This window comes from Ursus americanus, chromosome X (genome assembly GCF_024610735.1).
Source record: "Ursus americanus isolate L20-20 chromosome X, mUrsAme1.1.p, whole genome shotgun sequence".
Taxonomy (NCBI): Eukaryota; Metazoa; Chordata; class Mammalia; order Carnivora; family Ursidae; genus Ursus; species Ursus americanus.
The window spans coordinates 63,215,755-63,240,372 of record NC_142164.1 but is presented as its reverse complement, the minus strand read 5'-3'; the positions used below and the strand labels follow the sequence as shown (position 1 = coordinate 63,240,372).

General features: G+C 40.6%; 1 protein-coding gene across 3 annotated transcripts in view; it reads right to left on the bottom strand.

The window, feature by feature from the left end:
• Window positions 1–24,618, bottom strand: part of ABCB7 (ATP binding cassette subfamily B member 7) — a 311,206-nt gene that overhangs the window by 4,724 nt on the left and 281,864 nt on the right. The window contains exons 16-17 of one of the 3 annotated variants that reach the window (XM_087860324.1): window positions 11,126–11,183; window positions 9,390–9,489 (exon numbers count right to left, since the gene is read on the bottom strand). In XM_087860324.1, coding sequence (XP_087716450.1) covers window positions 9,390–9,489; window positions 11,126–11,183 — 158 coding nt within the window. Of the gene's footprint in view, window positions 1–8,350; window positions 9,490–11,125; window positions 11,184–24,618 lie in introns of those variants that run through there. The other 2 variants (XM_087860326.1, XM_087860325.1) reach the window with 2 other exon arrangements.

Genomic DNA, 24,618 nt, shown 5'->3' with positions numbered 1-24,618 from the left:
GGTTCCTTTCTCTTTTCTTTTTGATAAGTGTGGCTAGGGGTTTATCAATCTTGTTAATTCTTTCAAAGAACCATCTCCTAATTTTGTTCATCTGTTCTACTTTTTTTTAAATTTATATATCATTGATTTCTGCTTTGATCTTTATTATTTCTCTTCTGCTGCTGAATTTAAGCCTTAATAGCTGTTTTTTCCAGGTCCTTTTGTGTAAGGTTAGGTTGTGTATTTGAGACTTTTCTTGCTTCTTGAGGAAGGCCTGTATTGCTATATACTTCCCTTTTAGGACCACCTTTGCTACATCCCAATGGTTTTGAACTGTCCTGTTTTATTTTCATTTGCCTCTGTGTATTTTTTTAATTTGTCTCTAATTTCCTGGTTGATCCATCCGTTCTTTAGCAGGATGTTCTTTAGCCTCCATGTATTTGTGGTCCTTCCCAATTTCTTCTTATGGTTGACTTCAAGTTTCAAAGAGTTGTGGTCTGAAAATATGCATGGTATAATCTCAATCTTTTTGTACTGGTTGAGACCTGATTTGTGACCCAGTATGTGATCTATTCTGGAGAATGTTTCATGGGCACTCAAAAAGAATGTGTATTCTGCTGCTTTAAGATGAAATGCTCTGAATATATCTGTGAAGTCCATCTGGTCCAGTGTGTCATTCAAAGCCCTTGTTTCCTTGTTGATTTTCTGCTTAGATGATCTGTCCATTGCTGTGAGTGGTGTGTTAAGGTCCCCTACTATTATTGTTTTATTATCAATAAGTTTCCTTAATTTTGTTTTTAATTGGTGTATATATTTGGCTGCTTCTAAGTTACAGCCTAAATATTTACAATTCTTAGATCTTCTGTTTGGATAGACCCCTTTATTGTGATATAGTGGCCTTCTTCATCTCTTATTACAGTCTTTGGTTTAAAATCTAGTTCATCTCATAAAAGTATGGTTACTCCAACTGTTTTTTCATGTCCATTAGCATGACAAAGTGTTCTCTACCCCCTCTGTTGGGGTTAATGTAGAGCATGAAACCAGCCATAATACCTGGCTTGCTAAAATGTAACCCGGAGGCCGCTGAGGGCATGGAAGGTTTTGGAGAAGGGCGTAGGCCTTTGGAATGCCGAGGCCTGTGTGACCACTCTGCTGTTGGAATGCTGCGGAGAATTGCCTTCCCGAAACTTTCCCTGTCCAAACAGTCGCCCTGTGATCTAAGAGACACAGGCATTGTCTATTAGGCTATGTTTAGCAGAACTTGTAGAAAATGTAAATTAGCAAATCATATCTTTCCCATAAACAGTTCCTCCCGGTTTCAGTAAGACCCCTTGTCACACATCATGTGCTTGAAAAACAGTGATAAGGATTTGTGATCATCCTGAAGGACCAATAAAAGCAGGTGCAAAGAGCAAAGGGTCTTCACCTCTGAGCATTGACCCCCTTGCCTTCTCCTCTCTTTCACAGGAAAGTTTGGAGTAATCTTTCATCCATCGGTACAAGGATTACTGGTCATTCCCAGCACCCCACACTTTCAATGTGGGAGTGCCTTTAGGTCTAAAATGTGTCTCTTGCAAGCAGCATGTCAGTGGGTTTTTTTTAATCCTTTCTGATACCCTATATCTTTTGATTGGAGTATTTAGTCTATTCACATTCAGATTAATAATTGAAAGATATGAATTTAGTGCCATTGTATTACCTGTAATATCGCTGTTCCTGTACATTGTCTCTGTTCCTTTCTGGTCTTTGTTACTTTTTATCTCTCTTTCTGCTCAAAGGGTCACCTTTAATATTTCTTGCAGGACTGGTTTAGTATTTATGAATTCTTTTGGTTTTTGTTTGGGAAACTTTTTTCTCTCCTCGTATTCTGAGTAACAGCCTTGCTGGATAAAGTATTCTTGGCTAAATATATTTTCCCATTTAACATGTTGAATATGTCATGCCAGTCCTTTCTGGCCTGTCAGGTCTTTGTGGATAGGTCTGCTGCCAGTCTAATGTTTCTACCATTGTAGGTTAAGGAGCTCTTGTCTCAAGCTGCTTTCAGGATTTTCTCTTTATGTCTGAAATTTACAAGTTTCACCAAAATAGATCATGATGTTGACCTATTTTTGTTTATTTTGAGGGGGGTTCTCTGTGTCTCTTGAACTTGATTGCTTATTTCCTTCCCCAGATTAGGGAAGCTCTCAGTTATAATTTGTTCAAATAAACCTTTTGCCACCTTTTCACATTCTTCTTCTTCTGGGACACCTATAATATGAATATTATTTTGCTTTATGGAATTGCTGCCTTCCCTAAGTCTAACTTTGTAATCTAATAGTTTTGTTTCTTCTTTTCAAATGTATTATTTGCCGTAATTTTATCTTCTATATCATTGATTCGCTCTTCTGCCTTGTTCAACATTTTTTATGGCCTCCACTTGGGACTGCATATTGGTTATTGCATTTATAATTTTGGCTTGACTAGATTTTAGTTCTTTTATCTCTACTGTAATGTATTCTCTAGTGTCTCCTATGCATTTTTCAAGCCTAGCAAGTATCCTTATAATTGTTCTTTTAAATTGTAGTTCAGAGGTCTTACTTATATTTGTATTTATTAAATCCCTGGCTGTGAGTGCTACCTACTGTTCTTTCTTTTGGTATGGATTTCTCCATATTGTCGTTTTGTCCAGAATAGAAAAGAAGGGAAAAGAAAAACAACAACAACAACAGCAACAACAACAACAACAACAACAATAGCAAACTCCCTAGATCCTGGATGTGTTTTGGTCTGCTTGTTAAAAGAAACTAGATCCAAAAATAAGAAAAAAACTATATATGTGTGCATAAAAATAAAATAAAATTAAATACAATAAGAGGAAAGAAAAATAAAAATACATATAAAGCATACATAAACAAAAATTTCAAAAGAATCCAAAAATAAGAAAATAACTGAAAAAATAATAACAAACTAAAGAATAAAAGTAGAAAGGATGCTAGATAATATTTTCCCCTAGAGCTAAAGCTTTGCAGCCCTGTATGACCAGTAAACTTGGTATGAGCAAATTGTTTGTGATGGACTTCTGGGGGAGGGGCCTGTTGCACTGATTCTCAGGTGGACTTGCCCTAGTGGAAATGCATCTCCGGTGCACAGGGAGGCAGGGTTTGGTGTCTGAGGCTCTGGACTCCACTAGGTGGAGCTGTTTTGCTCCGTGAAGGCTTTCAGCACTGATGGGCAGGATGAATATGGTGGTGCCCTGCTCTCTAGACCCTGTGCTGAAAATTCGCACCCCCCAGTCTTCAGTGAGCCCTCACAGAAGAGCAACCAATCACTCTTGTCTACCCGGTTTCTGTCATAACTCTGTGCTTTTTGTCCACCCTGCCTGTGTCCAAGCATTTTTTTTTTAAGATTTTATTTATTCAACAGAGATAGACAGCCAGCAAGAAAGGGAACACAGGCAGGGGGAGTGGGAGAGGAAGAAGCAGGCTCATAGTGGAGGAGCCTGATGTGGGGCTCGATCCCAGAACGCCGGGATCACGCCCTGAGCTGAAGGCAGACTCTTAACCGCTGTGCCACCCAGGCGCCCCTGTGTCCAAGCATTTTTATCTCAAACACAAGACTGAGTTTCAAAACTCCAAATTGTTGGGACTACTGTGGTGCCGACCTGTATTGTTCCTCCTGGGGAGGGTTTCTCCATGTTTCTGTCTTTTGCTGGACTCATCCCGGGAAAATGGTGGCACAACAGATTTGCAGTATACAGTTTATGGCAACACAGAGCAGACAACTAGAACCTAGACTCGCTGTCCTCACCTGGCTTCTATGCTTCTATGCTTGGAAACAGTGCTGCACTAAAGTGTTACCCATTCTCCTTGAGACCCAGGGGATCCCTCTGCCCCACTTCACCATCTGAGCACCGTTAGGCCAGGCACATCCCCCACTGTAGCAGACTTCTAAAAATTCAGATTTTGTGCTTCACTGCTTATTATACTTTGCAGTAACCTCCTTCAACAGGCTCCCTTCCCCTCTGCCCTTATCCTCAGCTATATCACACCAGTTTTAAGTCTCCACACCCCCTCCCTTCCAAAAGGTGGTCATTTTTCTCCTTGTAGACCTGCAGTATTTGTTTTCTCAGGTCTCTGATTGATTTCTTGGCTGTTCAGAATGATTTGATAACTACCTAGTTGTATTCAAGGAATGAGACAAACCTAGGGTGCCCTACTCCTCCACCATCTTAACTCTGATCTTCCTCTCCTATTTTTTGAAATAATTCGAGAAGAATATGTATTAACTTGATGAGGTTGGGGACTATAGGTGAGGTTCAGTGGGGTGGAGTCCAGAGCCGATGACCAAGAAAGAATTCTTGAGTGTCTTTGGTGCAAAGTGGTGGTTTATTAAAGCACGGGGACAGGACCCATGGGCAGAAAGAGCTTCTGCCCTGGGGTTGTGAGGAATGGCCTATTTTATACCCTCAAGTGGGGAAGGGGCTAGGGATAGCGTAAGTCTCTAAGGAATTTTGGAAGCAAGGTCTCCAGGACCTTGAGGGGGCTAGCTACTGTTGGGAAAGGGTTATTTATTACCATCTAATAAAACCTTAGTCATGAGACCCTTCAGATGTATACCGGTGAGCTATATGCCTGGGGGATGATTGCCAACACGTATCTTGGGGGGGGGGTTAGAGATAAAGGAAGTTTCCAAAGGAATTTTTATACATACAGGATCTTGGTGGGGGGGAGGGACTCAGGCTAGGACTGCCTTTTGCCCTTAGCAAAGTATTGACATCAAGGCAGCTGAGTTCCTAGAGGAATGTCACCATGCCTGTTTCAAGGACTTGTCAATGGGCTGTAGGTAGTAAGGACTGTTTCTTTGTCCTTTAGGGCAGCCAGGAGTGCCTGAGGAATGTTGCATACACCCATGGGGGGGGAGGTTTGCAGGGTGTCAGCTTCTGTCCTCAGCTTGCCTTCCGTTCCCTCATCATTTCCCCCCTGAACAATTTTGACCCTTAGATCTTTAAGGTTGTTGAAGGTGGAAGGTCTCATCTTCTGTAACTTCTTCCTGCTGAATAGGGGCATATAGATGTCCCTACCTATGGGTCAACATTAGTCAGTTGGGGAACATACAGGGGAGTTATGAAAGGGGAGGCAGCTGAATCCAACGTAGACAACATGGATGAACCTCCTTGAGTAGAAGGTATTATCTGTTAGCCAGAAGTTATGGTGGTGAAGGAGTCTTGGCACTAGGCAGGGAGACATCAGACATGACAAAACAAGGTTAATATTATAAGGAGAGATCTGAATAAAGGATCTTTGATAGTTGACCTTTGATAATTTTCCTCCAGTCCAGGAGTTTAAAGCAATCACTAAAGGAAAGAGATAATTTAAAGTGCCAATTTAAGTATTTATGTCAGTTAGAAACCCAGAAGTATTTTGTGGTAATCTGGACTGTATACACAGCATTGTTTTTATGCTACCACATATTTCACCTTGTATAGCAGTTAAAAACATCTAACATCACTCTATTCTGTAGAGTATCACTTAGGGCTTTGACCATGTATTCAAGAGTTTCCATGTGCCAAACAACATTCTCCAGTCTCAAAGAGGTAACAAAGATAAATGCTAGGTGGTCATACCAGTGAGACACAGAACATGTCCACCATGGTTTTAAATTTGGAAGGTTGGCTGGGTTGATAATGGTTTCAATAATTCATCCATGCATCCAGGCAAAATCCAGAGTACAGTGGCTTATCCAGCAAGGAGGAAGCTATGGACACAGGTTAAGTTGCAGAGCCATTGGGTCCCAGCCAGGAGCCAGTCATATAATACTGGGCCTCCTTGAAACTGCAGTCAGGATTTCAAGGGTTACTTGGTTTTGGAAGGCCATACATGCAATGATTTCAGGCTCCTATTTGATTGGGGAGTTATGGCTTGATAATAATCCCCCTTTTTCCCAAATTGCAGCATGAGCATGGAGGACCAGGGAAATATATTTGAAGTCAGTATAAATATCTTTAAGGCTTTGCCAATTGCAAAGCTCGGGAGAGCGCTATTAATTCTGCTTTGGGGGCAGACATGTTTGCTGACAGGGCTTTGCCCTCAACGGTCTTGAGTTAGACTTGACTAAAGCATACCCAGTTTTTCTTACCCCTCTTTTCCATGAAACTATTACCATTGATGAACCAATTGCCTCTGTATTTTCAATAGGGACATCTTAAATCTGATCAACTAGAATAACCAAATTAGTAACCTCTGAACAGTTATGCTCTATAGAAGTACAATGGTCAGGTCCAGACTTAAGGGTAGCTGATTTTAAAGTCTGACAGGTTTTAAGTATTATGTCAGGCATATCTATAAGAGTAGACTGGTGTTTAGTAAGTCAGCCTCCTATCACCTATTGGTGGCCTTTGGTCTCTAAAACATTCTGGACCTGATATGAAGTCATTATAGTCAGAGACTGTCCCATGGTGAGCTTTGAGGCTCCTTTTACCAGGAGGGCTGTTGTATGCTTGGCTAAAGCCTCTCCTTGTATTTGTACATCCATAGAGGTGTCTTCTAGGATAAATTAACTATGCAGGATGAAGGCATTAAGAAGCCTCCTTTGTTTGAGGTCTAGCCTTAATATCTTAACAAGGAATCACTGGCGAGTGGGGGGAAGACTTGTCAAGAGATAAAGGCATCCCCAAGTCATCATCCAGTCCAGTCACAAGGAAAGTGGGGTCATCCATTATCTCCACAAGCCCATAGTTAACCCTATGGAGCGGGGTATGCTCTGGCTTTTAGGGAATGATTTCATCATCCCAGCCACATTGGTCAAGGCGATAGCCGAGTTATACAATCATTAGGGAATCTATCCCATTTCCCAGTTGTTCAAATAATTAATTATATGCCCATGGGGTCCTGTTATTAGCCCCATAGAATAAAAAGCATGAAGATTATCTATACATGAGCTATTGTATAGAAATAGAAAAAAGCTATTTCTCTTAAGTTTACCTCAAGTTGTCTAGCTTAAGCAAACATTTAAGGACAATCAGATCTAGAATTTAACATCCACAAAGGTGGGTTATTTAAACATAAATTTTCTCTCTAAAATAACCCTCATTTCCAGAGATAGCCGAATCAGGACTAATTTGTTTGTAAAACAAGTCCAGTTTTAACAAACTTGGCCTAATTGTTTACATAAATTCAGCAAGAATAGTGACTGATCGCATAGATCTTTTAGAATCTGCTTTGCTGGAACTTTTGTAAGGAATCTCCAGGTTGAACTTTTAGTAGCCTCTCCAGGCCAGAAGCCAAGCCAAGTACTTGTCATCAGTCATGCCTGTAATACTTGTAGATTTGGGCAGATTCCTCTCCACGAGGTCCCCAAAGTATCCTGAGGTTCCAGCACCTGCCAGGAAGTGACATTCTTTACTCATCTGGTGAGGCTGCTGGGAACTCTGTAAGCAAGGTATCAGGCCATTTCCAGCGGCTTCATGGCTCCAGGTTTCATAAAGTCAACCTTAGTTCCTGAAAGCTGTTTGGTCATATCTGAGTCTATGCATGTCTCTCAAATATGACATTCCAGTCAAAACCTTATGGTAAAATAACCAATATTTCCAATGGTGTCCTGTTACAAGGAGAACAATACTTATTGAACGTATGCAAATGATTATGATTGCCATGGAAGAAACAATACTTACTGAGACCTTTTTAATTTCAGAGGGTTCAGGTAGAGAGAAAAGTTAAATCCTTTAATTTGCTTTATTATTATTTCTGTATATCACTGATATCTTAAGAGAAAGTTTCCTCAATCTGAAAGAGCAAACATTAGAGAACCAGTAATGTTTTAAGCAAGAGTCACAACATTATAATGTTTTAGTTCATTTAGTCCTATGTTACTAATTCTTGTTTAGTTTGAATGCAGCTTAGTTAGTTCTGGAAATTTTTACCCAGTTCAGTTTTAAGATTCAAAAAAGATATCGAATACCTGTACCTGTCCTAAAAAAGTCCTTTATATGAATCTCTTTGAAGATGAAACTCATTTTAGAAGAGAATAAGAACAATTACAAATAACAAAAACACAGAATGGACATGGTTAGTAACTGATGAGTTTACAGTATAGCTGGCAAGGAAGTCAGGTTACTTCTGCGACACACAACACTTCGATAGCCAGAAAAGAGTGATGGTGACCTTATATTAAAACATTAAAACTTTAGGAATTGCATATTATCTCTAGAATAGTTACAGCATTTACCCAAATGTAACCTAAGGCTTATCATTTGTTTAACAGTGCTTCCAGAGTAACTCAGCATACCAAAGAAAAAGGCCTAATGAGTTAAAGAGACTTCATTTACAATTTAAATATTGGTAAAGTTTGTTAAAACCTTAAAATTATAGCACAAGCCTGAATAGGATTATAGATCACTACAAAACTCTATTTTTATTTAACCAAGGTGACAATGCGAGATTTGAAGGCAAATATGCAGGGTTTTATGGTTGTTAGCAAAACTTAGCTTAATACAGAGAAGTTTTAACTAAGTGATTGAAGACCTGTTAAATGACAAAACATAGAAATTTTGTTTTCTGAGCAAAGAGAAAAATGTTTACATTTTCTTATCCAGAGCAGATGAACAATTCAAGAAACCTTTGTCTTTCTAAACAGAGAGGAAGCAGACATAGATCTTATACCACTGTATCTTAAAAATCCATTCATTTCACTCTTATTCGGTTCTGCCCACACCTAAAATTCCTTCTACAACTTTCTTTTGCATTCAGATTTTATCCCATGCCATCTTTCCAAATGACCATCTTATTTAGGACAATATTACTTTCAACAAAAAAATGCATTCCATATTCTCCTTACATATGTCCTACTTTTCTACATACAGAGTTGCTTCCCTTATTTCCATCAGCCTTCATTACATTTAGTAGAGTTTCCTTAGAAACCTTAGTCTCCAGTGAAAACTAAGTAGTAACCAACTGTGAACTGTTACACCAAAACATTTAGATGGCAAATTTATGAATCAATTAAGCACAAAACATGTTTACCAACAGATTTAAATATCCTTATTTTCTTGCAATAAGTAGTCAAAAGCACAAACCTACATGCAGTAATCAATGCTTCAGCACTGTATCTTATTTTAAAAAGACCTAGATGTCCAACGAATTCAATCCCATTTACCATCCAAGCAATAAAGATTCAGATTACCGAAGACTTTGAAAGCTATTTTAACAATTACCCATGAAAACTTTGAGACAGACAATTAACCATCATTTTAGTCATATTTTTACAAACAACTCACAACAGAGGTAACACAAGTTTGGCCTTCAGTAAACCTCGATAGAATAAAAGTTTTACATTCAGTGCCAATAACTTGTCGATCTTAATTAAACCAACACACTTGACTTAATTAAATACTGAATTATGTTCCACCTGGGACCACACCATTTTCAGTTTTTTACCTGAGACACTGGTGGGGAAATCTGGAGTGGGTAACATTAGGTCCAGGGGGTGCTCTTCTTCGTTCCTTGATGGTGAGGGGAGGAGGAGCAGCCATGGTGCCTGCAGAAAGAAGGAGGAGGGGGAGACAGAGGAGACAAAGTGCCGCCAGAAGGCAGAGAAAGGGTTCCTGGTTTTCGAGCTCACCAGCTCCAACAGGAGCAGACGCCGTGTTTTCCCGCCAACAAGAGGGAATAGGCAGTCCATGTCGGGCCAGAGAAGACAGGGAATTTCCCCGAAACAAAGGGAGTTTCGGCAGCCTGCTTGGGAATATTCCATAAAGTCCCTGTCCCAAGGGAGACTAACCACAGATGGCTCTAGTTATAGCCATTAACCCAGGAAATGAGTGAGGGAGAAGCCCCCACATCTGTTGGAAGGAACAGTGATAGAGAAGAGAGTCAAGAGTCCCCTTTGCTAGAGATGGCAGGTTAACAACCTGGGTTAACTCAGAGGAGGCCTATTTAGATAATTATCATCCAATATGTCAGGAGAGAGTTTACTAGCTGACCCATTTGGGCAAACACATTCTGCAAGAGGCCCTTACGTCAGGGTCCTGGTGTAGAGCAATGAAGGCCTAGGTACAAGCAGTGAAGGGACCCTAGGTCCATTTGCCCTGTTCCTTACAGAAGAGATCCAACTGATAGATCCCACTGAAACCATGCAGTGTTACAGGAGATCAGTGCTTTCCTAAATTTTCCAATCTGAATTGTTTCCAATGGGTTAGAAGGCACCCCGAGGTAGAGTCCTTGGGAACTGAAGAAGCAGCCTACTGAGGCCATGCTCAGAAAAGTAAAGAAAGTCCATTACCAAATCCCCCACAACTCCTGGGTGGCATCCCACGCAGGATATGTCAGAGGTTCCTGTGTGTCAAAAGCGACTGGAGGCATCCCTCAACAAAAATCGCTATTGATCACAATCCTGCCTTCCCATGAAGGCATTCCTGCTGTAAAAGGCCCATAGAAAGGATGCCGGTGTCCCTCCCCTACCCCATCGCATCCTAGGGAGCCGATGGGTGCCTGGTGAATGGACTGAAATACCACGCCTTGAAGGTCGTGCCGTGAAGGTCACGCCTTATTTTGCCTTGCCTTGAAGAACCAGCTGTTTTTAACCCATGGAGAAAACTAGAAAAGTTTAACAAGGGGAAATTACCAAATTTTGTAGCCTAAGTAATTAGTAGAGGACATTGACGGAAAACAGTAAAGACAGAAATCCATCATGTTCTAAGCGACATTCCAACACAGGTGGTCCTTACAGCCAACTTCCCTGGGAAATGGTCCCCAGTTGGGTTGTAATTCCATCGGGTACTGGTTTCAGCCAGCTCCAAGTGGAGGTCCCACGGCCAGAAGGGGCTAGACCAGCAATGTGGAGGGGATCGCATTAGATCCATCAGGAGGAAACCTCACATGGGAGTCTTAAGATTGGCAGCCATGCTAGTCACTTAGGTGGCTGTCCCGTGCCCAAGACAGACAACTTTGTATAAGGACAGCAGTAAAGAGGGGGCATCAAGTTTCTGGGTCTTATTACCATCTCGGCCAGGGTACTAACTTCCAGCCAAAAGTCAGGCTTTCTCCTCCCCATAGAGCAGCCACGGGCTAGAGGGTTGCGGCCTGAGCAGTCGACATGAAAGTGTTCCAATAAGACCATACTACTTGAAGAGCCCCAGAAATGACAGTAAAGGAAGAGAAGGGAAAGTACTCACCAATTTTGCACCGAAGCCCAAAGTTCCACGTTCGGGCACCATATGATGAGGTTGGGGACTATAGGTGAGGTTCAGTGGGGTGGAGTCCAGAGCCGACGACCAAGAAAGAATTCTTGAGGTGTCTTTCATGCAAAATGGTGGTTTATTAAAGCACGGGGACAGGACCCATGGGCAGAAAGAGCTTCTGCCCTGGGGTTGTGAGGAATGGCTTATTTTATACCCTCAAGTGGGGAAGGGGCTAGGGATAGCGTAAGTCTCTAAGGAATTTTGGAAGCAAGGTCTCCAGGACCTTGAGGGGGCTAGCTACTGTTGGGAAAGGGTCATTTATTACCATCTAATAAAACCTTAGTCATGAGACCCTTCAGATGTTTATCGGTGGGCCATATGCCTGGGGGATGATTGCCAACACGTATCTTGGGGGGGGGTTAGAGATAAAGGAAGTTTCCAAAGGAATTTTTATACATACAGGATCTTGGTGGAGGGGAGGGACTTAGGCTAGGACTGCCTTTTGCCCTTAGCAAAGTATTGACATCAAGGCAGCTGAGTTCCTAGAGGAATGTCACCATGCCTGTTTCAAGGACTTGTCAATGGGCTGTAGGTAGTAAGGACTGTTTCTTTGTCCTTTAGGGCAGCCAGGAGTGCCTGAGGAATGTTGCATACACCCATGGGGGGGGAGGTTTGCAAGGTGTCAGCTTCTGTCCTCAGCTTGCCTTCCGTTCCCTCATCAAACTCTTCTTTAAATGTTTGGTAGACTTCACCTACGAAGCCATCTGGTCCTGGATTTTTCTTTGTTGGAAGTGTTTTGTTACTTATTTGATTTATTTGCTTATTATCAGTCTGTTCAAATTTTCTATTTCTTCCTATTTCACTTTTATGTTTCTAGGAATTTATCCACTTCTAGCTTGCGTGATTTGTTGGAATATAGTTTTTTTAAGTTTATTCATTTTTTTAGTAATCTTTACTCATGACTCCAAGATCAAGAGTCACATGCTCTTCTGATTAAGCCAGCCACATGTCTCTAGTTTTTAAAATATTCTCTGACAATTGTACTATTGTCGTGTTGGTTGCTATTGCTCCTCTCTGATTTTGTTTGAGTCCTTTCTTTTATGTTGATGAGTCTGGCCAGAGTTTTATTAATTTTGTTGATCTTATCAACAAATCAGCTCCAGGTTATATTGGACTGTTCCATTTTTTTTCTAGTTTCTAGTTCATTTATTTCTGCTCAAATCTTTATTATTTCCTTCCTTCTGCTGCTTTTCGGTTTTGTTTGTTATTTTTCTAGTTCCTTTAGGTGTAAGTTTCAGCTTTTTATTTCAGGATTTTCTTTCTTTTTGAGGTAGGCCTATAATGCTATTAACTTTTCTCTTAGAAACATTTTTTTTTACTCCATCCCAAAGGTATGGGATCATTGTGCTTTCATTTTCATTTGTTTCCTTTTACTTTTTCATTTCTTCATTGATTTCCTGGTTGACCTATTCATTCTTTAGTAGCATGTTATTTAACCTTCATGTATTTGTGCTCTTTCTGGATTTTTTCCTTGTGGTTGATTTCTAATTCACAGTGTTGTGGTCAGAAAAGATGCATGGTATGACTTCAGTCTTTTTGAATGTGTTGGGGCTTGTTTTGTGGCCTAATATGTGGTCTATTCTGGAGAGTGTTCCACGTGCACTTGAAAAGAATGTGTATTTTACTTTTTCAGGATGAAATGTTCTGAATATATCTGTTAAAGCCATCTGGTCCAGTGTGTCATTTAAAGCCACTGTTTCCTTGATGATTTTCTGTTTAGATGATCTATCCATTGCTCTAAGTGTGGTGTTAAAGTCCCCTACTATTATTGCATTACTATGGATTTATTCCTTTATGCTTATTATGAAATGTTTCATGTATTTGGGTGCTCCCATGTTGGGGGCATATATATTTATAATTCTTATATCGTCTTGTTAGTCTGTCTCCTTTATTATTATATAGTGTCCTTCTTTGTCTCTTTTTACAGACTTTGTTTGAAAGTCCATTTTGTCTTATTATTGCTATTGTAAGTATTGCTAATCTAGCTCTCTTTTGACATCCATTTGCATGATAAATGTTTCTCCATCCCCTCACTTTCATTCTGCAGGTATCTTTTGGTCTGAATTGAGTCCCTTGTAAGTAGCATATAGATAGGTCTTGTTTTGGGATGCCTGGATGGCTAAGTTGGTTAAGCATCCAACTCCTGATTTTGGCTCAGGTCCTGATCTCAGGGTCATGGGATTGAACCTCACATTCATCTCTGCAGCAGGCATAGAGCCTGCTTAAGATAATCTCTCTCCCTCTCCCTCTGCTCTTACCCTTCCACACACACTCATGCTCTCTCTCTCTGTGTCTCTCTCAAAAAAAATACATAGGTCTTGTTTTTTTAATCCATTCTATCACCCTATCTATTTTGATTAGAGCATTTAGACAATTTACATTCAAAGTAATTATTGATAGATGAATATGTATTGCCATTCTGTTACTTGTTCTGTGGTTGTTTTTCTAGCTTTTGCCTGATTCTTCTCTTTCTTACTTTCATGGTTTGCTGGTTTTCTTTAATGATATACTTGGGTTCCTTATTCTTTATTTTTTCATATCTATTACTGTTTTTTGATTGGTGGTTACAACTCAGTTTATATATAACAGCTTCTGTATATAGCAGTCCATATTAAGCTGATGATCGTTTATTTATTTTTTAAATAAGATGTGGTTTACTATCTAATAGTGTTCTATTTCTTTTTGTTTGTTTCAAGTTTTTATTTAAATTCATTTATCAGTTGATGGACATTGGGGCTTTTTCCATAATTTGGCTACAGTTGATAATGGTGCTATAAACACAGCAGTGCTTGTGTCCCTTTGAATCAGTCTTTTTGTATCCTTTGGGTAAATACTTGGGAGTGCAATTGCTGGGTCATAGTGTAGTTCTATTTGTAACTTTTTGAGGAACCTCCATACTGCTTTCCAGAGTGGCTGCACCAGTTTGCATTCCTACCAACAGTGTAAGAGGGATCCCCTTTCTGCACATTCTTGTCAACATCTGTTGTTTCCTGTGTTGTTCATTTTAACCATTCTGACAGGTGTGAGGTGATATCTCATTATGGTTTTGATTTGCATGTCCCTGATGATGAGTGATGTTGAACATCTTTTCACGCACCTCTTGGCCATGTGGATTTCTTCTTTGGAAAAATGTGAATTCATGTTTTCTGCTTATTTCTTATAACTGGATTATTTGTGTTTTGGGTGTTGAGTTTGATAAGTTCCTCATAGATTTTTGGATACTAGTCCTTTATCAGATATGTCATTTGCAAATATCTTCTCCCATTCTGCAGGTTGCCTTTTAGCTCTGTTGATTTCTTCTTTCACTATGCAGAAGCTTTTTATCTTGATGAAGTCCCAATAGCTCAGTTTTGCTTTTGTTTCCCTTGTGTGTAGAGACGTGTCTGGTTAGAAGTTGGTATGGCCAACGTCAAAGAGGTTTCTGCCTGTGTTCTCCTCTAGGATTTTGATGCTTTCCTGTCTCATATTTAGGTCTTTCATCCATCTTGAATTTATCTTTTTGTGCAGGTTAAGAAAGCTGTCCAGTTTCATTCTTCTGCATGTGGATGTCCAGTTTTCCCAACACCAGTTGTTGAAGAGACTTTTTTTCCTTTGGATGTTCTTTCCTGCTTTGCTGAATATTAATTGACCATATAGTTGTGGGTGCATTTCTGGGTTTTCTATTCTGTTCTATTGATGTATGTGTCTATTTTTGTGCCAGTACCATACTGTCTTGATGATTACTGCTTTGTAATATAGCTTGAAATCTGGAATTATGATGTTTCCAGCTTTGCTTTTCTTTTTCAGGATTGCTTTGGCTATTCAGGGTCTTTTGTTGTTTCACACAAATTTTAGGATTTTTTTTTTTAGTTCTGTGAAAAATGTTGATGGTATTTTGATAGGGTTTGCATTAAATGTGCAGATTGCTTTGGGTAGCATAGATCTTTTCACAATATTTGTTCTTCCAATCCATGAGCATGGCATGTCTTTCCATTTCTTTGTGTCATCTTTAATTTCTTTCATATGTTTTCCATAGTTTTCAGGATACAGACCTTTTACTTCTTTTGTTATGTTTATCCCTAGGTATTTCACGGTTTTTGGTGCAATTGTAAACAGGATGGATTCCTTGATTTCTTTTTCTGCTGCTTCATTATATATAGAAATGTATAGAAATGTAGTGTATAGGAATGCAACAGATTTTTGTACATTGATTTTGTACCTTGTTACTTTGCTGAATTCATGTATCAGTTCTAGCAATGTTTTTATGGAGTCTTTCATGTTTTCTACACAGAGTATGATGTCATGTGCAAATAGTGAAAGTTTGACTTATTCCTTTCCAATTTGGATGCTTTTTCTTTCTTTTTGTTTTCTGATTGCTGAGGGTAGAATGTCCAGTGCTATGTTAAATAACAATGATGTGAGTGGACATCCCTGTCTTCTTCCTGACCATAGACGGTCACATATTTTTGAAATCATTCTTTACTACACTCCCCTCCACATTTCAGATATTTGGTATCATCTTTTACATCCTTTTATTTTGTGCTTCTTATTTTTCTTACTATTAATTATGGTTTTCATTTTCTACTCACAGAGTCCCCCTTCACATTTCTTGTAGGGCTGGTTTAGTGATCATCAATTCTTTTAACTTCTGTTTGTATGGAAAACTGTGTTTCATTCTATTCTGAATGATAGCTTTGCTGGGTAAAGTATTCCTGGCTTCAGATATTTCCCTTTCAGCACTTTGAGTACATCATGTCACTCTCATCTGGCCTGCAAAGTTTCTGTTGAAAAGTCAGCTGACAGCCTTGGCGGGATTCCTTTGTATGTAACTCTCTTCTTTTCTTTTGCAACCTTTACATTTTTTCCCCTCTATCACTATTTTTTTCCCATTTTAATTTTTATGTGCCTTCGTGTGGACCTGGTTGGGTTTGGTTTATTGGGGGACTTCCTGAATCTGCATTCGTGTCCCTACCTATGATCAGAAAGTTTTCAGCTATTATTTCTTCAAATACATATACTGCCCCCCTTTCTCTCTCTTCTTCTTGGAACCCTGTAATGGAATTGTTATTACACTTGAAGGAGTCATTGTGTTCTCTACCTCTATTCTCACTATGCATTATTTGTTTGTCTCTCACCAGTTCAGCTTGATTGCTTTCTATTACTCTATCCTCCAGGTCACTGATACATTTCTCTGCTTCTTGTAATGTACTATTTTTCTATTTTCAATTTCATTTATTGAGTTCATCTTTGATACATTATTTTTATCTATTTTTCGCATGTCTCACTGATGTTCTCCACTCTTTTCTGAAGTCCAGGGAGCATCTTTATTATCATTAGATTAAATTTTCTATCAAGCATACTATTTATTTCTGTTTTTCTTAGATCTTCTGCTGAGATTTTGTTGTGTCCTTTCTTTTAGGGCTTATTTCTCTGTCTCCTCATTTTGTCTACCTCTCTGTGTCTGTTTCTGCAGTTTAGGAAAGTCAGCTATGTCTTCTGCTCTTAAAAGTAAGGCTCTATGAAGAAGGGGTCCTATATTACCCTGAAGCATAGAGTCACCTGTTCACCAGAAACTGGCACTTCAGGGGAGTCTCCTATGTGTGTTGCTTGTGTCCTACTATTGCGTCGGAGTCACTTTTCCTTTCAGTCCAGATGTATGCAATGACTGCCTATTAAGGGCTGATCTTGCTCTCTGTGATGTTAGAGAGACCAAGATAGGTCAGCTCTGAATGGGCATGACTGCAGAACGGCTCAGTGGTGGGGGCAGTGTTAGTAAAATTTACACTGAGCTTCTAGTCTTAGGCTGGATCCCCCAAAGTTGGGTGCCTTTCCAGTGCCTGGTGCAGGGGCATGTTTGTGGTGGCCAGTGCCATGCAGCATCTCTGTGGGTGGTGGATGGGCAGTGTACATACAAAGTGTTATCAAAATTTGAACTGAGCTGGTAGTCCAGGTCCAGCTGCTCCAAAGTGCAGTGGTGGCCAAGGACACATGTGTGGGATTGAATGAATGAATAAATTTAAAAAGAGTGAAACCGTACAAAGTATGTTTCCCAACCACAATGGAGTAAAACTAAAAAGAAATAAGAGAAAGAAAAATGGAAATTTCACAGATATGTAGATATTAAACAGCACATTCTTAGCCAATAGATTAAAGTAGAAATTACAAGGGAACTTGGACAATATTTTTCAATGAGTTAAAACAAAGACATACCATACCCAAATTCATGAGATGCATTAAAAGCAGTGTTGAGAGGGAAATTTGTTGCTGTAAATGACTATATCAAAAATAGAAAATCTCTAAGATGGGAAGATGGCTGCAGAGTAGGAGGACCCTAGGCTTGCCTTATCCCATGAACAAAACTTGAAAGTGACCAAATCATCCTAAATACCCCAGAAATTGACCTAAAGCTTGACAAAACAAACTTCACAACTAAAAGGAGAAAAGAGGCAACATGAAAGAAGGTTAAAAGTTCAGAGATGAGGTTTAGGGAAGAAATGAATTGTAAGTGCTGTGGATAGGTGGGAGCCATAGTAGTGGAGAAGGGTGACCAAGAGGAGCACAAAGGGGAATGCACAAGGAGAACATTTCCCTAAAGCCATTGGCTTAGGAAATGAGAGGGGCAGAATTTTGTATGTTCTTGAAACCAGCAGGGCTGAAAGCCTGGAGTTTTAAAGGTCAGTGGGCTTCACTGGGATAGAGCACAGAGGGTGCTATGCTGTTGTTGGTGAGAAGGCAGGCAAACAACCCGGTGGCAGACAGTGTGGAAACAGGAATCTGAAGAGCACCTGGGGCACACTGTGGGAAGATTATTCGCTGTTCTCAGAGCACATACTTGAGAAGCAGTGTTCATGGAGGCACCTCTCAGAGAGCAAAGTTGCTGGTTGGCACAATTCCCCTCCCCTCCCCCTTAGCATAAACACAGAGCCACCTGTGGGAGGCAGTGCAGTGTGAACATTGGCTGTCTAACATGCTTACAGCAAGCTGCACCCCCCTGTGCTCTGATGGAACTGTCCTTGTCAGTCATGCTTGCCTCATTCCCAGCATTGTAGGGCCCTCTCCCAGGAGACCAGCACAAACACCTTCCCACACCACATCTCCCAACCAGAGAGTTTTGCAGGGCTTCAGCTCTGGTGGAGGTAGTGATCAGTCTCATTTCACAAGCAGACCAGAGCACGCCTAATTAAAACTCACCACATTCAGGCCAAGAAGCAAACTGCCCATTGCAAGCAAGGAGAGCCCCTGCAGATGACTGGAATGAATGATAGTGCAAGAAGAACAAAACAGCAGAGCACAGGCAGTGCACACCAGAGATACTTCCTGAAGCACCAGGCCCTGGGCACTACATGACCTCTTAGGCCATTACTTTCAGAAGCAGGGGACATAACTAGATTTTCTAACACAGAGAAGAAGGCAGAAGCTCAGACAAAATGCAAAGACAGAAGAATTTATCCCAAATGAAAGAACAATATAAGGCCAAGGCCAGAGATCTAACCAAAACAGATATAAGTAATATGCCTGATGGAGAATTTAAAGCAACAATCATAAGGAAACTCACTGGGCTAGAGACAAAAATAGAAGACTTCAGTGCAACTCTTACCACAGAGATAAAAGAGTTAAAAAGGAATCAATCAGAGATGAAGAATTCAATAAATGAGATTAGAAACATGCTGGATGTAGTGAACAGCAGGCTGGAAGAAGCAGTGGAATAAATTAATAACCTAGAAGACAAAGTAATGCAAAGCAATGAAGCCAAATGAAAGAGAGAAAGAATTATGCAAAAGGAGAACAGACTTCAGGAAATCAGTGACTCCATCAAATGTAATAACATTTGGATTATAGGAGCCCCAGAAGAAGAGAAAGGGGGGGTAGAAAATTCATTAAAAAAAATAATAGTTGAAAACTTCCATAATGCAGGGAAAGAAACAGACATCCTGACCCAGGAGGCACAGAGAACTTCCATCAAAATCAACAAAAGCAGGCCAACACCTATCAGGTTTGGCAGCAAACCCTGAGATGGCAAATGAAAAGATTACTCCAGACACCTTAGTAGGAGAAATGAGAGGGCCTGGGGACCAGATGCTCTGGTGGCAAAAGGCCCTGAGCCAAGCTTTGCCTCCACTTTTATTGTGAGTTTTATCAATACGCCAAGTGCAAAAGCAAAACAAGAAGGAATGTGCAGCTTTAATGATCAGGACAATAATATATGGGGCAGTGTGTGATAAGGGCAAGCAGTGCTTGGGACATGCATGCAAGGCAAGGAGCTCGTGAAGTTCATGACAACCACAGGTGCCTGTTTTTCTTCAAAATGTAAGCATTTACTCCCTAGATGAGAACCTTGAGCAGCAGTAAGAATCTGGCCACTTTCAGCCAAAAAACTTCAAAGAAGGCCCAGTATTCTGGGCAGTCCTCCTTTGCTTTTCAATCAGTCTCATCCAGGGAGGCGTATACAAGTCAGATTTTGTCTATCCAGGCACTGAATCCCCACAAACAGCAGCACATATTGTAATTAAATTTGCAAAATATAGTGAATAAGAAAAAAATCTTAAAAACAGCAAGAGAAAAGAAGTCATTTACTTACAAGGGAAAACCCATAAGGCTAGCTGGAGGCTTCTCAACAAAAACTTGGCAAGCCAGAAGGGAGTGGCACGATATATTCAAAGTACTAAATGGGAAAAATCTGCAACCAAGAATACTCTAACCAGCAATGCTATCATTCAGAGTAGTAGAGATAGTTACCCAGACAAAACTAAAGGAAACAATGGCCACTAAACCATCCCAGCAAGAATATTAAAGGGGGATTTAGGAGATAAGATGGAGGAGGAGTAGAGGGACCCTAGGTTTGTCTCATCCCTTGAATACAGCTAGATAGTTATCAAATCATTCTGAACACCTGAGAAATCAAATGAAGATCTAATAAAATAAATGCTGCAAGTCTATCAGTAGAAAAGCAACCACTGTTTGGAAGGTAGGAGGTGCAGAAACTTGAATCAGGTGTGATATAGCTGAGGATACAGCAGAGAGGAGGAAGCCTGATTAAGGAGGCTACTGTGAAGTACTATAAGCAGCAGAGTGCAAAATGGGAACTTCTAGAAGTCTGCTACGGTGGGGGAGGTGCCTGGCTTAAAGGTGCTCAGGTGTCATAGTGGGGCAGAATCCCAGGTATGACAGCATGGTCTCAGGATCCCTGGAGTCTCAGGAACAATAGGTGGTGCCTGAGTGTGGCAGAGTTCCCAGGCGTAAAAACATAGAAGCCAGCTGAGAACAGCAAGTCTAGGTGCTGATTTTCTGCTCTCTGTTGCCATAAACTGCAAACCACTACTCTCGTGGGACCACTTTACTGGGAGGGGCCCAGCAAAAGACAGAAGAGTGATGAGACACCACTCACCTGGAAGGAACAGTGTGGGTCCTTGCCGCAGGTGTTTGTAAAATTTGGAGTTTTGGAACTCAGTCATGTGCCTGAGATAAAAGTGCTCCATCACAGGCCAGGTGAACACAGAGTTCTGACAGAAACTGGGGAGACAACATTGGCTGATTGCTCTTCTGTGAGGGCTCACTGAATACTGGGGGTGTGAATTTTCCTCTCCAGGCTAGAGAGTGGGCACAGCCATATTCCTCCCACCCATTAGTTCTGAAAGCCTTCAGGGAGCAAAACAATTCCACCTAGTGGCGTCTGGAGCTGCTGATACCCAGCGTTGCCTCCACCCACTGGAGGATCATTTCCATTAGGGCAAGTCCACCTGAGAATCAGTGCAACAGTCCCTTCCCCCAGAACACCAGCACAGATAACTAGCTATCACCAAGTTTACTGATCATAGAAGGCTATATAGCTTCAGCCCTTAGGGAAAACAGTATATAGCATTCTTTGTATTTTTATTCCTTTGTCTCTCAGTATCATTTTTCTAGTTAATTTTTTTATTTTTTTCAATTCTTTTTAAATTCATTTTTTATATTTATTTTATATATAATTTATATATATATTGTTTCCTTTCCTTGTATTATATATATACATATATATGTAGAGAGAGTTTATTTGAACAAAATATACCTCAGAACTTCCCTAATCTAAGGAAAGAAACTGGCATTCAAGTCCAGGAGGCACAGGGAACGCCCCCAAAATCAACAAAACCAGATCAACACCTCAACATATACTGAAGCTCAAAAACTACAAAGATAAAGGGAAAATCATGAAAGCAGCTCACAACAAGAGGTCCCTAAACTACAGGGGTAGATACATAAGATACATAAGGCTGGCAGCAGACCTGTACACAGAGACCTGGCAGGCCAGAAAGGACTGGCATAATATATTCAGTGCACTAAATGAGAAAAACATGCCAAGAATACTTTATCCAGTAAAGCTGTCATTCAGAATAGCAGAGATAGTTTCCAGGACAAGCAAAAATTAAATGAATTTGTGAACAGTAAATAAGTCCTGCAAGAATATTAAAGGGTATCCTTTGAACAGCAAGGGAGAGCCCAAAAGTAACAAAGACCAGGAAGGAACAGAGACAATCTACAGGAACAGTGATATTACAGGTAATACAATAGCACTAAATTCATCTTTCAATTATTAATCTTTTTTTTAAAAAAGAGCACTTTTAAAAGGTTTTATTTATTTATTTGACAAAGAGACCATAACCAGGGGAAATGGTAGACAGAGGGAGAGGGAGAAGCAGGCTCCCTACAGAGCAGGGAGCCCAATGCAGGGCTCGATCCCAGGACCCTGGGATCATGACCTGAGCCGAAGGCAGATGCTTAACTGACTGAGCCACTCAGGCACCCCTCTTTCAATTATTAATCTGAATGTAAATGGACTAAATGCTCCAATCAAAAGATATAGGGTATCAGAATGGATTTTAAAAATACCCATTGATATGCAGCTTACAAGAGTCATTTTAAGACCAAAGGCACACCCATATTGAAAGTGAGGGGGTATAGAAACATTTATAATGTTAATGGACATCGAAAGAAAGCTGGAGTAGCCATCCTTATATTGGACAAACTAGATTTTAAATGAAAGACTGAAATAAGAGATGAAGAAGGACACTATATCATAATAAAGGGGTCTATCCAACAAGAAGATCTAAGAATTGTAAATATTTAGGCCCCTAACTTAGAGCAGCCAATTTTATAAGCCAGTGAATAACAAAATTAAAGAAACTCATTGATAATAATACAATGATAGTAGAGCCTTTATCACCACACTCATAGCAATGGACATATGATCTAAGCAGAAAATCAACAAGGAAACAAAGCTACTGAATGACAAACTGGACCAGTTGGACTTAACAGATATATTCAGAGATTTAAACTTAAAGCTGCAGAATATAAATGATTTTCAAGTGCACATGGAACATTCTCCAAAATAGATCACATACTGGGTCAGAAATCAGGACTCAACTGGTACAAAAAGAACAAGATCATACCATGCATATTTTCAGACCACAATGCTATGAAACTTGAAGTCAACCACAAGAAGAAATTTGGAAGGACCACAAATACATGGAGGTTAAAGAACATCCTACTAAAGAATGAATGGGTCAACCAAGAAATTAAAGAAGAATTTAAAAAATACATTGAAGCAAATGAAAATGAAAACATGATAGTTGAAAACCTCTGGGATACAACAAAAGAAGACACAAAGAAATGGAAAAACATTCCATGCTAATGGATTGGAAGAATAAATATTATTAAAATGTCTATGCTACCCAGAGCAATCTACACATTCAATGCAATCCCTACCAAAATATCATCGACATTTTTCACAAAACAAATAATCCTAAAATTTGTATGGAATCAGAAAAGACCCTGAATAGCCAGAGGAATGTTGAAAAAGAAAACCAAAGCTGGAGGCATCACAATGCTGGACTTCAAGCTGTATTACAAAGCCATAATCATTAAGACAGTATGGTACTGACACAAAATCTGACAAATAGGTAAATGGAAAAGAACAGAGAACCCAGAAATGGATCCTCAACTCTATGGTCAACTAATATTCCACACAGTAGGAAATGACATCCAATAGAAAAAGACAGTCTCTTCAACAAATGGTGTTGGGAAAATTGGACAGCCACATGAAGAAGAATGAACTGGACCACTTTCTTACATCATAGACAAAAATAAACCCAAAATGGTTGAAAGACCTAAATGTGAAACGGGGAGGAAGGAGTCCAAGATGGATGAGGAGCAGGAGACCTAGTTTTCATCAGGTCCCAGATTCAGCTAGAGAGCTATGAAACCATTCTAAATATGTACAAACTCAACTGGAGAATGAAGAAAAGAATAACAACAGCAACTGTATGAACAGAAAAGTGACCACTTTCTGCAAGGTTAAAAGTATAAAAGGAGATGTTGTGAGGAGAAAAGATGGCGGTGGAGTAGGGGACCCCTTCTTCAGCTGGTCCCCTGAGTCGAGCTGGATATGTACCAGACCATCCTGAACATCCACAGAATCAGCCTGAGACACAGGAAGATACACCTGGATCTCAAGAAACGAACATCTCCAGCGCTGAGCATTGAGGTACAAAGCGGGGAGCTGTGAATCCGAGCACAGATATCGGAAGATAAACAGACGGGGGAGGGAGCCGCCATGCTCAGGCACCAGGAAGCAGTAGCCACCTGCACTGCAGAGCAGGCCAGACTGGCAGACTGGAACCCGTGAGAGGGCAAACTGAGACCGTGAGCCTGAAACGCACGTGCAACCAGAATGAAAACCAGAGCTCTGGAGCGCACACTTGAACTAGACTGAAACTGAGAGCTTGGGAGATTGCATGCGGGACTAGACTGAAAACCGGAGGTACGGAGTGCATGTGAACCACACTGAAACAGGTAGCTCAGGAGGACACGTGGGAACTGGGGGCGGCTGGCGGTGTTAGAAGCACAACACACAGAGATGTGCCGACCATGGAAGTGAGGGCTGGGACACCAGCTGTGGGGAGCACAACCCAGGACACTACTGGGTTTTTAGCAGCACCGACAGAAACAGTTAAAGTGGCCAAGAGAGCTCAGTGGAGAGCGGACTGCGATCTCTCTGTTCTGAGACAGAAGCTAAGATACAGCCACTACTGCTCTGACTCTCCGAAGAGGCACAGAAAACCGCTAGGGAAAGTGGCCACAAAACAAAACCCCAGAAATACCGGCTCACATAGTGCCCATCCCCATCCCCGCTCGCAGGGGACACAGAGACTCTACCCAATTAGGGCTGCCTGAGTATCAGTGCGCCAGGCCCCTCCCCAGGAAGGCAAGCTGAAAAATCAAGAAGCCCACATCCCTACAAGGATGCCCACTCTCGCCACTATTATTCAACATAGTACTAGAAGTCCTTGCAACAGCAATCAGACGACAAAAAGGGATCAAAGGTATTCAAATTGGCAAAGAAGAAGTCAAAATGTCTCTCTTTGCAGATGACATGATACTCTATATGGAAAACCCAAAAGAAGCCACTCCCAAAC